Source organism: Cinclus cinclus, chromosome Z (genome assembly GCF_963662255.1).
Source record: "Cinclus cinclus chromosome Z, bCinCin1.1, whole genome shotgun sequence".
NCBI lineage: Eukaryota > Metazoa > Chordata > Aves > Passeriformes > Cinclidae > Cinclus > Cinclus cinclus.
This window is the reverse complement of record NC_085084.1, coordinates 82486882-82500826: the sequence shown is the minus strand read 5'-3', so window position 1 is coordinate 82500826 and position 13945 is coordinate 82486882. Positions and strand designations below refer to the sequence as shown.

Sequence of the window (13945 nt, the reverse complement as noted above, 5' to 3'; positions counted from 1 at the left end):
TAAACTGACCTCGTAAAACAACTTTAGAGTGAGGAAGCCTCTCTGTCAGGCTTCCTTCAGAGAGGTTTTGGAAAAGGTTCCTGAGAAAATCCTCTTTAGGGCAATTGGAGCTTCCCTGTTGTAAGGACTTCAAGGAGGCATAAAGTGGCAGGGGTAACCTTTGCCTTGTTAATTTCTCATGGTTTAAATGAAGGGATCTGCTCCTCTAGGAAAGGGAGATAAAGAACTGCCACCAGCAGTAGATGTTTATCCCATTCTTGTCATGAAGTTTTTTATTTCCCACTGGATGTGTGTAGGGATTAAGACTTGCTATTCTGCAATCAGCAGGAGAGAGAGATCTTCTATTTGTAAGACAGAAGGGAAAGAAGAATGTTTGATCATTGCTAGCTCGTTGCTCTTCTAGTCTGATTAAAGCATATATATTCATTGCCTTGGCACTCAATGAGGATCCAGGAGATGGCACCAAAAGTGCTACAGGATGTGCTCTGTAAGAATATTTACCTGTGTGTGTTGTAGCTGAGGTATTAAAAGGTTTGGACATTGATGGCACACAAGAAAGGAAGAGAACAGTCTGTTTATTTCACTTTCAAATATACATGCTCTTAATTTGAAGTGCAGCTCTTGACTTAGTTCTTACATTATTTATTATTATTAGGCACCAATGCCTTCTCAGCATATTTATTTTGTTAAATTACACCTCTGAAATTAAATGCAGCCTCTTGTCAGCTTTAATGTTCTTCTGCCTATTCTTATAATTATTATTGATAAGAGGTGACTTTCAAATTAACAGCCAGCGGATTGATAAAGCAGCTGTTATTATGTTACCTGAGTGCTTTTTGGAAAGCTTAGCTCAAGGGCAAACTGTGATTTCCCTGGTGTGCAACGCTGAATCCCCAGCCTGCAGACTGCTGGCAAAAGTGATGTTTGTGGCTGAGCTGTGCCTGGGTGAGGTTTGAAAAGCTGCCCCCAAACTGCCCCCCGAGCTGCAGAGCTGTGTGTGCCTGACATCAGTGAGCGTGGCGGCTCTTGGGGGTGCACAGTGGGGTACCCCCAGTGCTCAAGGGTTTCTGCTCCTTCCTCTTCTGCTCTTCCCTCCTGCTCTCTGAGGCCCTTCTCTTCATCCTCAGGTAGTAGATCCTGTTGGCTTCTGGGTGGGTGACTTTGCAGAGGGGCATTCTGTAGATGGCCGGGTTTTCGGAGGTGATCAGCAGGAAGAGCAGCGCGGAGAGGCAGAAGGGCCAGGTGCACACTGGCAGCCCGAGCTGGGAGGGGACAGAACACACACAGGGATGCACTTTGGTACCGCTGGTTTTTTTTGTTTTGTTTTGGGTTTTTTTTTTTTTTCTCTTTGCTTATGTCTGCCTGTGCCTACATTTTTGCATTGGGGAAGCTGGGAGGGCCTGGCTTTCCCTGGAGACACATTGGCTAGCAAATGTGGATCCAGCTGCCCATGCTGAGGTCTGTTTTTCACCTGGAGTGTGTGAGGCTACACAAAGCTTCTGATGCTGCAGACCTCGGTCCTGCCAGAGGTGCAGCTTCAGTGCTGGTGTTGAGTGGAACTGAATCAGGCTCTGGGGCTCTGATGACTGCAATGAAAGCCATTAGACCCAGCTCACATGTAGATACTTGAATTCTCTAACAAAAGAGCCAGATTCTACCCTATCTCCTCTGTAAAATATGGAGTGTATTATTCACACATATTCACTCTCCCCAGTCAGTCTATGACACTGGCATCACATCCAACCCTCAGCCCTCTCTGTTTCCCCACCTCTGGACGTGAACTGAGGTCTTCCAAAAGCAAGATCACAGGGGTAAAAAGTGGATGTCCTTTTTCCTGATGCCTCCTAAAAGCAGGTGTGCTTAAAGCAGCCCATATGCAGGGACCTACGTAATACTGAGAGGGGCCAGATGAAAACATTCAGTGCATGAAGCTGCTAGTTCTAATATTTTTTTTTCTTTTAAGTTAGTAAATCAATTTAATTAAAATATGGTTTTGCTTTGATCTCTCAGATCTTAAAGAAGAAACAGAGCCTGGCATTTCTGTCTTCACTCCTTTCTTGATTTGTCCAAATATAATAACTTTGTTCTAAAGAGAACAGTCTCCCCCTCATTTTAGTTCTCATACCCACTTCAATCTTCAGTAATATCTGTGGGCAGGGTTGGAGAAAGACCTTGAAAGAAGAAAATGAAAATTTAGATCATTTGGAACTGCTGAGAGATAGTGTTCAGCTAAGTATTTAATCTCAAACCATATGCTGTTGCTGTAGCTCACATATACGTGCATAACCATGTTGTGGATAACATGCTCCAAAGGTCTTTGAAATCTTATTATCAGATATAAAGTCTTCAGGGGCACAATTCAGCTGACACAGGGTTTGTACAAGACCTGCCAACTGACTGCTACATTCTCATTTCAGTGTTGTCAAAGCTGACATGGAGAATTTTGAGATATTTTCTCAACATTATATCTGAACAAATCAAGATGCAGTTAAAAAAAAGAAATAAAAAAACTCAAGTAAAATACAAAACCCCACACTTACCACAGAGAGGGCATTAGCAAGAGCTGCTCCGGAGTAAGCACAAAATAATGCTGGGAGGAGAAGACCAAAGAGAGTTCAAGATCAAGAAAATATAAAAAACAGCAGCATCATCCAAATGCACAGCAAAATATCCTCCCAGTTACCTAATGTGAGGATCACTGCTGGAATTCAACAGTTTGATGAACTGTCCCAAGAGAAAATGGCCACAAGTTGCACCAGGGGAGATTTAGGTTGAATATTAGGGAAAAATTTCTTCCCAGAAAGGGTTGACCCATGCTGGCACAGGCTGCCCACAACCAGTTACCAAGGGGTCTCCTTGTCCCAGGATACCAGCAATAGCACAACAGGAGGAAAGGTCAGACACCCAAGGGCTGAGTCAAGAAAGGAAAAGGTACTGAGAAATCCAGAAACTGTGTTCAGGACACTGAGATAAAGATAATTGGAGCCTGGACATATCTTCACAGGAATGTCTTCAATGGGAAATTTCTTTCCTTAAACTGTTCCCGCAGTGCCTGTTTTTTGGCTGCTGTTGGATGTGGGATCCTTGGGTGGATGGATTTTAAACTGAACTGGTGCAACAGCTCCTTTCTTATGACACCCTTCCCCCAGTGACATGTATAATTATGAAGAGGCTGCTTCTATGTCTTTGTTGAGTTGCTAATTTGTTAAACTTGCTCATGGAATAACTTGTGCTCATTTCACAAACATTATTTCCACCCCTCCTAGATGTTCCCACCTTGTCAGGGTCTCACACCATTCTCTCTGTACTCCCACAGCCAAGCCCAATGCTGATGCCACCAGAGAAACAGCTCTTGCACAGTACCTACTTTTGCGACAGGCAGAGGGATGGTTAACTCTAAACCTGTGCTCCTCATAAGCTGCCTACCTGTACAAACTTTTACCTACCTTCCCTTTATTGGAAAGATACTCACCACAGGCAAGGGACAGCAAATGTGTCTGCCAGGTCAGGGCGTAGAACATGCCCCCAATGGCAATGCAGGCCAAGGCACAGTTGTAGTTGTGTAAGCCAAGGTAGATGCTGTCAAATGGGGATGCAATGCTCAGGGCTGTGAGACAAAGGGCAAGGCTGTGAGGTCAGGTATGAGAGGAACCTGCAGGAGGAATCTGTCGTCTCCTCCTCATAACAACCAGGTGGGTTTGTCTCTTCTCTTACAGGCACATGCAGGAAAGGGAGGATGTCAAAGGAGGCTCTTCATTTTGGAGCTCTGATAATGTCCCTGCAGTGGAATTTGGCCAAGTCTCAAAGGTTTAATTCAGACAAAACTTATAGTGTATTCACTGAGTGTGTTGTATCCATAGGATCCAGCCAGAGTGTGGGAGAACCTTCACACCTGGATGTCCTCCTTGCAGAAAGCTGTGCTCACACACACTGTTTTAACCTCATACATACCCTAATTTTGAATATTAAAGGCACAACTGTATGACTTGTGTGAGCAAGCAGAACTTTCAATTTTTTCCTAGTGACTTTTGTGAGATATATTCTAATTACTAGAGGTGGTCAATTCACCTGTGCAGTGGAAATTCTCCATAGGGATGGGAGCTGGGGTCTGACCTCTCAGAAAGTTCTGCAGGATTTCTCACAGGTTTCAGGAGTGAAAAGGAAAGCTCAATATGTAGTGCACAAGCTGCTTTCCCAACACTTATAATATTAGTGTATTTCCTGCTATATTGTGCTCATCTGTCCTCTGTTTTATCACTATGCTTGTCCCCAGAAACTTCCCCTGATCTTTCCTTTCTAAGTTGAATGTCACACCTGTACAAGACCTGCCATATGCTTTTAGCCATACAAACTGTGAAGAGTTTTGTTTAGAAACATGAATATAAGACAGCAACGTCTTGTAAAAAGTGGCTTCAGAGCACAGAGAACTTGTTGGATCAATGGCTTTTCCAGGGAATCAGACCACACTTATTACATCATCAGTATTGGTCACTTAAGTGGCATTAATGTTGTCTAATCTCTAGGGTCTGCTTCATGTCTCTCAACATTGTTTCTCCCTGGTTAGTGGAGAGACAGGAGATTTTTAGTGGCATTCATTTTGGTATCTTGACAAACACACAGTAGGACTGAGCAAACTGCATTCCAGAAAAGTCTGTTTCCCTTCCTTGGCTGATTAGTTCTGAGGCAGACCTTTGCTTGTGGTCATCATTTAAAGCAATTGTGGTGCCAAGAAATCAATTCTGAACATATTTCTCTAGGTTTCCTCATGCTATCCATGGGACTTATCACATCCAGTGGCTAGAAGGTAAGGTAAAGTGGAACAAACCACCTGGCTCAGTTACAAATCTAACAAAAGATACAAAGTTTAGAGAAAACCTGCTTCTGTTCTTGTCTGCACGGTGTTGTGTGACCTTTACTAAGAGCTTTCAAATTTAGGGAGAGTTTGGAAAATGAGAGTGTTGTCCCAACTACTGCCAAGCCGGTGCAACCTTAAAGTCTGGACAGAATCCAGCTTGGATCACGATACCTTGGTTGCAGAAATGATTTGGTCAGTATTTCTTACCTGCAAACATCCCCACGGTTGATCCAATTGCAGCATGTAAAAAAATCAGTGGGGAGGAGATGAGCAGGGCCACAAGGAAAATACCTCCACTCCAGGGGTTTCCACAACCATACACTTGGCCAATACCAACTGGGATGGATTGTAAGAGCTGAAGCAGATTGCAGAAAAGGCCTTGTTATTTATTGTCTGTCTGCACCCTGAGGGGCACAGCAGGTATTTTGTCCAAGCTATTGGCTGAAAAGGGAAGGAAGAAACCCTGGCTCTGATATGGACTCCGAGTACCTCATAGAATCCCAGCATGGTTTGAATTAGAAGAGACCTTAGAGATCACCTTGTTCCACCCCTTGCCATGGGCAGGGACACCTTCCACTATCCCAGGTTGTTACAGGACCCATCCAGCCTGGCCTTGGACACTTTCAGGGATCCAGGAGCAGCCACAGCTTCTCTGGAAAACCTCTGCCAGGTCCTCCCCACCCTCACAGGGAAGAATATATTTTCCTAATATCTAATCTAAACCTACTCTCAAACTGAAGCCATTTCTCTTTGGGGCAAATGGCTTCAAATGTCCCTCCAGCCTCATGAAAGTAGTTTCCCTCCCCCTTTCCTACGCAATTTCTCCCTGTATTGGAAGGCCTTAGATGGGTCACCCCAAAGACTTCTCCCTTTCCAGGCTGAATAAACCCAGCTCTCCAAGCCTTTTCTTATAAAAGTGCTGCTCCATCCCTCTGATCATCCTGGTGCCTCCTCTGGACTGGCTCCAGCAGCTCCACGTCCTTGTGCTGTTGGAGCCCAGGGCTGGAGGCAGTTCTGCAGGTGGGGTCTCACCTGAGCACAGGGGCAGAGGGGCAGAATCCCCCCTGCCCTGCTGCCCACCTGGGGGATCAGCCCAGGGCAGGGGGGTTCAGGCTGGGGCAGGTCCGGCTCTCACCCACAGCACCCCCAGCTCCTTCTCCCAGGGCTGCTCCCCCTGCTCATCCCCAGCCTGGATTGATCCTGGGGGCTGCCCTGACACAGCTGCAGGAAACCTCATGAGGTTCCCATGGGCCACTTCTCCAGCCTGTCCAGGTCCCTCTGGATGCCATCCCATCCTCCAGGTGTGTCAGCTGCACCTCTCAGCTTGGTGCCATCTGCAAATTCACTGAGGGTGCCCCTGATCCCTCTGCCTGTGTCATTAATGGAGATATTCAGTAGCACTGGTGTCCATATGGGCCCCTGAGGGACAGCTCCTGTCCTTGATGTCCACTGGGACCCTGAGCCATTGACCACAACCCTCTGGATCAGTTACCCTGTTCTCGTTTGGGAAGGCGAGCATTCAGAGTTAGAGATACACATGAGAAGACTGAGTATAAATGAGTTTCTGTCACTTTGAAATCCTGATGCTTCTTCTGAATTTTCCTGTTGCCACTGACTGTGCTGCTGATATTTTTTTAACCACATCTGGACAGCAGGAAGCCATATCCATATCTGTGCTGGATGTGCACTCAAGATTAATTTTGGGACAACTCGAGTTTGAGTCGAATGAGAGGCTCATATTCTGTGCCTCCTCAGGCTTTACCAGCCTTTCTTCTGGATCAGCCAGGACTATCCCTAGGGATTCTGTGGCACTGCTCTGTTTGCACTGAACCAACCCATGTACCTCTGTGGATTGCTCCTGACTCATTCTGACCCACGTGGACGTGACAGCCAGAGGTGAGCACCTTCGTGCTCACCTTTTCAGTGAAATAACATAAACCTGTTGGTGTGAAGCTTACCATTGGCACATTGATGTCAGACCAGGTGATGTTGGGGACTGCAGCCACGGGCTTGATGAGGGTTGTGGGAAAGAAGGGGTTGTAGTGTCCTGTGGCTGCCAGGTACAGGGTCACTGCAATGTTGAAGGGCAGAGTGAAGACAGGAAGGTCCCATTTGCTGAAGATGGATCCCAAAGCACTGGACAGGACTGGGCTGAGAACAGGAGAAGAAATACAATTGTAACTTGTTCATCATGAATTATAGTGGTGAGACAGCCTGCTTCTTTGGTCACAAAATGGTAATTTTGGCAAATAAAAACCAGTACAATTTTTTGTAGCAACAGGAGGTGGCAAACACCTTAATATCTTAATCTGTATGAAATGAAGAGTTGTAGAAAGCTGTTCATCTTTCTGAAAAAAATAATCTCATATCCATGTGTGCATTCAGTACAGCATTTGGGCATGGACAGAGACAGGCAATCTGACTTACTATTCAGTTTAAAATTTGAACAAGAAGCAGAAAAGGAAATTTTTTGGAATGTCATGTGAAGAACTGTGGAGAACTTTAGATGGTCTAAAAAAGCTGATGTCTTGAGGTGGCAGGAGAGAGTTGGAAATGACCCAATTTGCTTTTTTTGCCTTTGTTTTGTTTTGTTCTTGTTTAAACAGTTTGAAGGGTATCAGGAGATGGCTCTGTAAGAGAAATAAAGCAGAAGTGATCAAAGGGGGAGGAAAATCTTCCATTAAGAAAGATGGAAATATTTACTATGTTAGACAGTATTTTTGGGAGCTATGAGGCCTAACAGAGTGTAAGATGAAGCCACCACTGTAGCAGAGCTGGGAAAAGTGTTGGTACCAGACTTCACTCAGACCTTGACTGATGTAATTTTGTGCTGTCCAGGTAAAATCCAAAATCATACAGAGTTTACAGAAAACTGAGACTGGTTTTTTAATAGCTTGCTTGAATATTTTTAGCATGAAAAGTATTTGAGGTGAGACTCAACCTGGAGTCAGAACTTAAAAAACATGTAAATCTTGAAACACCATGGCCTTTCCCAACGTTCTTGTCTGTAGAACCTGCGATATAATCTTTATTTGTTCTGCTTTTTTCAGGACATTTTCAGACTGCCTGATTTCCACTTAATGTGTGTGTCCTGCATGAAAGACTTTATGGGATCATATTGGGTAATATCTGATTTTTATGGATCCCAGGAAGCTCAAGGAAGAGAAGAAATTGCCAGTCCTTGGTGTAAATGGCCTGTGTTCTTCCACCTGAGCTCTTCTGCTGCAGGTGACCTGAATAGCTCTTATGGTCTACTCCAAGTAGCATTGAATATTACAGCTTTTAAAAAATCAATTTAAAAACTTCAAGTTTTTCAAGGAACTGCATTTGAGCCCTAGAAGGTCATAATATCTGGTTATAATAAAAAACGACCCCATCCAAATTATTTGACATTTCAAAAGCAACATCTTGTGTCCTGCTGTAGAGACACTATCAGTGGGAAAATACTTTGTTCTCCCTGTGTAATCTCAGATGAAGCCTATTCATTTTTTGACAAGTTTGGTTCCCAAAGGAGTTTACAGATTTCCTTGCTTGCAGCTGTAGGAAAAAAGAATAAAATCAGTACTTCAGTGAAAAGGGTGTCCTAATTTCTGTGCTGAAATACAAAGCTTCTGTCACTTGCACATCTTGCCAGGAAAAAAAAAAACAGTTAAATAAATGCTGACTTCTAAAGCTGAAAGTCAAAGTATCAGTTAAAAAAATCACTGAAGTGTCTGATTTTAAAATATTTCAGCTCTAGCCTCAAGACTTGTGAACTAAACAGTGAAGAAAATTTTGAACAAAAGGCCTCATGGAACTCTGGCAGATAAGACAAACTAAACATTCTTGCAACATATCCTGGATTTTGAGAGATTGTTATAAAATGACCTTTGCTAAGAATGACTAAAGAAATGAAATATAAAACAAATCTGATCTTAAAACCAGTGAAAAATCCAATAAGAGCTTGCATCTTACTGCTTACAGTGATTAAAATGTGACTATTAAATTAATTTCAGTTAAGGCTTTTAAGCAGATTCTGCAGTGCTGTTCAGGTCCATTTTTATAAATGGCAGAATTTAATCCTGGAAGGGCACAGCCTGTCCTTTGGAGCTACTTGGAGAAATTAATTTTGCTCATGAGTGGTTGCACATCTGAGAAGGGGAATATTGGATTCAGCCCCAGGATGAGCACAGGGTTGGTTCTGGATGAGGAAGGAGTGTTATGGTGTTGGATGCAGTGACCTCCAACCCATGCATGTCCTGCTGCTGAGGGCCATTTTCAGAGGGTTTGGGTGCTTTCCTGTGGGCTATAGTCAGTGTTCCTGTGCCCTCAGCTCCTGCCATGTCCCCCATGTGCTAGGGAGCACAACCCCTCAGTGCCATCAAAATCTGGAGTTACTTGTTGGAACCCTGGTCCCTGAGAATTTCAGACTTTCTGTGCTGACAGGCACTGACCCCCAGGAGAAAACTGCATTTGACCTGAGGCTGTGGGGGAGCCTTCCAAAACTGAGTGATAGAACTGGGATCATGGATGTGTAGTTTGAATAGAAGTGTGAAGTATCACACGGTGGAAACCTTAAGAGTTTAAGGTTTTAGAATATAGTAATATATATAAAGCAAGATGGAGGTTTTAGGGTGGAGGCTAGTCCTTCTTCTTTACCTTCTTCTTTGGGTCTAGGTGATATTGTGGGATTGGGTAAAAAAGTCCTCACTGTGGGCCATTGGGTTAAAAGTAAAAATAATTTAGGTGGCATTTCATAATTGGGCAGTTGACCCTTAAAAGGCCTTGTAGAGAGAGAGAGATAGAGCTAAAAAAACCCTAAAAAAACCCTTTTTTTTTTTTTTTTTTAGTTTGTTAGCTTGAAGTGCTGTAGGACTCATGGTTTGTGAGACTGTAATACAGACAAGAACTAATAAACATCTGAGTCTGAACAAGAAACACCATCTCGCTCATTTAATCCCGACGCTGGGAAATAAGATAAACCACGACATTTGCTGGTGTGGGGCAAGGGGACCCTCAATGTGTCTGAGCTGTTTGTGGCCAGACCCAACCTTTGGGAATTGTCCCTTGGAGGGGCAGGGCAACTTACCAGGCTGTGGCTATCACTGCCACAGCAGGGAGAAGCCACCAGTAGTAGTCCCCTTTGTCTGAGTAGACAGCCATGAGCAGACCCACCAGGATCCCGTTGTAGCCATGCAGCCCAGATGCAATGGATGATCTGTGACCAAAACAATTTGACAGAAAGCTTTGCTGAAGGCGGCTGTGGTGGTTTGTAAGGGTTTTTTTTTGAAATTTTTTGTTTGCTGAGAATTGGGTAGTTTCTTTTGTACTTGATGTTAGGATTAATTAGTGTTGGTTTTTTAAAAATAATTGATACATTGTTGCACTAATGGGAAAGGTTATGTGTTTTGGTGAAACACATATGTAAAGAGAAGAAATTTTGGGAAAGTTTTTTTCCTTTTTTTTTTTTTCTGGTGGTTTTTTTTTTTTAATAATGTAACACTGGCCCAAGCCCCATTTTTATGGCCCAAGCTGGGCAGGGCTGGGCAGGCTTTAACATAAGATTTGAAAAATTGCCAGGCTCTGTTTTCAACTAAAAACTAATAATTAAAGGGAAGAAAAATTTATTACAAATGTATTAATCCTTCTTTTCCCTCTGGAACAGCTAAGGAGCCTGCCCTGCTGCTGGCCCAGAGCAATTCCAGGATGGCCAAGCAGACAAGGAAAGAGAAAGACAGGCCCACCACGGGGACACACCAAAATGCAATTTGTAAGTGTCCTGCCCCTGCTGGAAGGCATAAAAAGGCAGTGACATTACTGATGTACTGCCTCTCGCACCAGTGTGTGGAAAGGGAAAATCTGGGGACTGCTGGATGATGGAAGGGGATCCTTGTGACTCAAAGGATATGCATGGTTGTGAGGATGGCTGTCAGAGACAAAGAACTGTTTTCAGGGGGACAGACAGCCACAGGGACAGGCCAGCTCTTCTTGGGTTACAGCTCTTCCTCATCTGAGTCTTCTGTCTCTAACAAGGGGCAGTGAGCAATCAGTAGGCTCCGAGTAATATCACAACCATCAATTTTTATCCAGTGCGTGAGGACACGAGGTGCCACCTACCTGTCCTGGCTGAGGGCCAGTGCAGTTAAGGTGGACACAGTGGTTCCAGTGCAGCCTGTGAGCATCCACCAGGGGCTCTGGATGAATAGCCCCACTAAAATGATCAGCCCGCTGAGAGGGTTGTTGACAAACATCACCTGGGAGGTCCCTCGCAAGATCCAGTCCACCAGCTGAACCATTAAGGGCCTGTCTGGAGGAGATCAAGGCAAAACAATGTTGAAAAGGCATCTCTTTGGTAAAGCATGATCTCTGCAGCCCCTTCCTGGGCACAGAGCACAGGTGAAATATTCGCAGCTCTGTAAAACAAGTCTCTGATTGATTATTGTCTCTGCATATTTTCCATGTGAGAATTAATAGGGATGGACTGGACAGCTGTAAAATTAATTGAGGGACAATGAACAGTAGGTTTATTTATGGTGGTCAGAGAATAGTCCAAGGATTACTTGCATTTTAGATTCTGCTATAAATTCAATAAGGAGATATTCTTTTTATAGTATAATTCAAATGCAGAGGGGAACTCTGAAACTGCTTTGTAAGTATATAGGGAAACATGAAAAGGAAGCAATTTTGCTGTTTTTGGAAGAAAATTGGGAACCCTGAACATGGAAGTATGGTGTACATAGGAGATGCGGTCAAAGGTTTGTAAAAAGTATTTTGAGAGCTAAAGAACCTAAATTAGAAAGCAGTAATTATAGCTTGGACTGTAGTCAGGGCAAAGAGGCATTTCTAGAGGACAAAAAGTTATTGTTCTTTAGAGGAGGTTATTGAACCTAGGCAGACACCAAGCACAGATCCCTCAGGTGAGTGCAGGGGGAAGGTGGGATGAGGGCACGGCAATAACTTTTTACTACTGGTTCTCCTACTGCAAATTGACTTGAGTTTTTCTTCTGCCTCTCTTCTGGGAAAACTGCAACCATTTCTGAACTGCTGTGTGTTATTAAAGGATGATGCAAGGAGAATGGATGGGAAAGGGGAGCTGCTTGCACAAACAAGATGTTCAGATGTTCATGCAATGTACATATGAAGCTTTTATCTTCTTCAAGATTTGAAATCTGTTGTCTTAATTTGATTGTTCATTAGATGCAGTGTAAGGTGTCAGGGTGTTTTCTGAATATGGGCAATGACTTATTCATAAGAACTCCTTCCAGGCAGGATTGAGGAGGAGGAGCAAGGAGGAAGAGGAGGAGGAGGAGGAGAAGGAGGGAGTTCCTCAGAGGAAAATGTCCAGGCTTGTCTGAACTAATTTTAATTAGCATTTGGTGCAACAGGTATCAGCAGTACACTTAGTTTCAGAGAGAAGTATTAGCTGTAAAAATTCAAATATAACCAGAAGACAGTGGCCAAAGCTTTCCAGAACACTGAGTAAGAAAAACTGTTTACAAAGCATGGACCACTGGAGTAAGGAGAAAGCAGGAGGAGATATTCCCCTCTGTCTGAAGATCACACTGGCCTGGCTGTAAATGGATGTCTCCTATTTGTCTCCCATTGTTGGAGGTGAACTGCTAACAACCCACAGCCTTACATAGCCTCTCAAACTCTCCTCCCCAGTAATTGCATGTAGCTTGGACTATCTGCTCATGCATTGCTCCTGTCTGGACAGTGAACCTTTGAGATCAGTCTTGGCTTCTATCTTATGGCATTGTAACATCCTCTCAGTGCTTATTGCTCCCCCAATGCTGGGAACTCAAGAGCCTCTGCCTCTATCAGGAGGCAATGCCCTGTCATCAGCCCACAGGTGGGTAAGAGACAGTGGCTGATCCAAGGCAGTTACAAAGGAGACTCAATCTCCAGCCCTGCCGTGTGATTCTGGGCACTTCTCTGTGAGACATGATGCTAATGACATGTAACTGATAAAGTGTGAAAGACATCTCAGGACTGTGCCAAATTTTGCCTGCTGCCATAGTGAAGGACAAGGGATGCAGTGAAGCTGCCTTCCTGAGAGTGAGATAATTAAAAGGCCAGAATTTTCTATGAACTTGGACCATGCTGCTTCTGCTCTGCCTCAGGGGGTGAAGTGCACTTCACTGGAAGTTCTGTTGGCAATATGGGTATCCCCAAACACATAGTTCTGCTTACTTTTCATCCACTCTCCATATTCTTCCATTTCCCCTGTGAGATACCCCAGACCATGGTGGATCCAGTTTCCACTTCTCCTCAGCAGCTTCTGGGCTCTTGACATCTCCTTCTTGTACATCTCCTTCTCACTGGGATGTTTAGTCACAACGATCTCGCCAAGCTCCATCCCCTTTTGGGTGATGGTAAAGGGAAGCTGTAAATCACAGAGACACTGTGTTAGAAAAACCTTTTGAGTTGGGGTCTGACAGCCTCCAGAACCCAGTGGTGATCTCTTTTATCAAAGATGGGATGCTATGGAGAAGGGATCTGATGGATCCGCAGCTGGGAGAGGTGAGTGCTGCAGTGGTGTCTCCTCTCAGGGACAGGGACTAGGCAGTGCCCTTCTGCTGTCTTGGGCCTGTGGAACAGACACAAAGCTGCAGGAGGAAAGAGGGATGGGGCATAGGCACCTTGCAGCATCCCACCCTCACTCCAGCTCTGATGATGCAGCCTGTGACAAGCTGCTGGCTGGACATGAGACATGACATCTGCCAAAAAGCTGAGTAGCACCTGTGTGCTGAACATGCTTGGCTGAGTGTAGCTACTCTGGCAGGTGCTGAGAAGGGAGCCTGGTGATGTTTGTCCAGCAGCGAGCTGGAGGCAAGCCGTGCATATTGCCAGGACAGCAGCAAAGAGTAGGGAATGAGAAAATGCAAGAGGAGAGGCTGAAGTGTGTGTCCTTTTTGATGTTGTGAGCTGGTGCTTTTGTGTATCAACAGGAATCTATGATGCTTCTCATTCCACATCTGCCTTTGATAGACCACCAAGAGCAACCTGGGGTAAGATCAAAGCACTGCACAGAAATCAGCAGCCACATTTGGCTTTTGACAAGGACAAGAGCATTGGCTCAGGGCTGTGTGCTCCTTAGTTAGCAGGTGA

General features: G+C 44.5%; 1 protein-coding gene across 1 annotated transcript; it reads right to left on the bottom strand.

Moving 5' to 3' along the window:
- Positions 1-1007: 1007 nt before the first annotated feature.
- On the bottom strand, positions 1008-13193 carry LOC134057039 (urea transporter 2-like). The gene is made up of 8 exons (XM_062514015.1): positions 13028-13193; positions 10952-11141; positions 9924-10052; positions 6814-7006; positions 5063-5210; positions 3473-3607; positions 2541-2590; positions 1008-1262 (listed from the first exon to the last, which is right to left on the bottom strand). Exons 1-8 carry the CDS (start codon positions 13191-13193, stop codon positions 1008-1010), a joined length of 1266 nt encoding a protein of 421 aa, XP_062369999.1.
- Positions 13194-13945: the final 752 nt, after the last annotated feature.

Coding starts and splice junctions, on each gene's coding strand:
- LOC134057039 (XM_062514015.1), bottom strand. CDS start 13,193: ATGGAGCTTGGCGAGATCGTTGTGACTAAACATCCCAGTGAGAAGGAG. Junction 7,007..9,923: donor GCAGTGATAGCCACAGCCTG/GTAAGTTGCCCT, acceptor TCCTGTTCTCAG/CCCAGTCCTGTCCAGTGCTT. Junction 3,608..5,062: donor AACCGTGGGGATGTTTGCAG/GTAAGAAATACT, acceptor TTTGTCTCACAG/CCCTGAGCATTGCATCCCCA.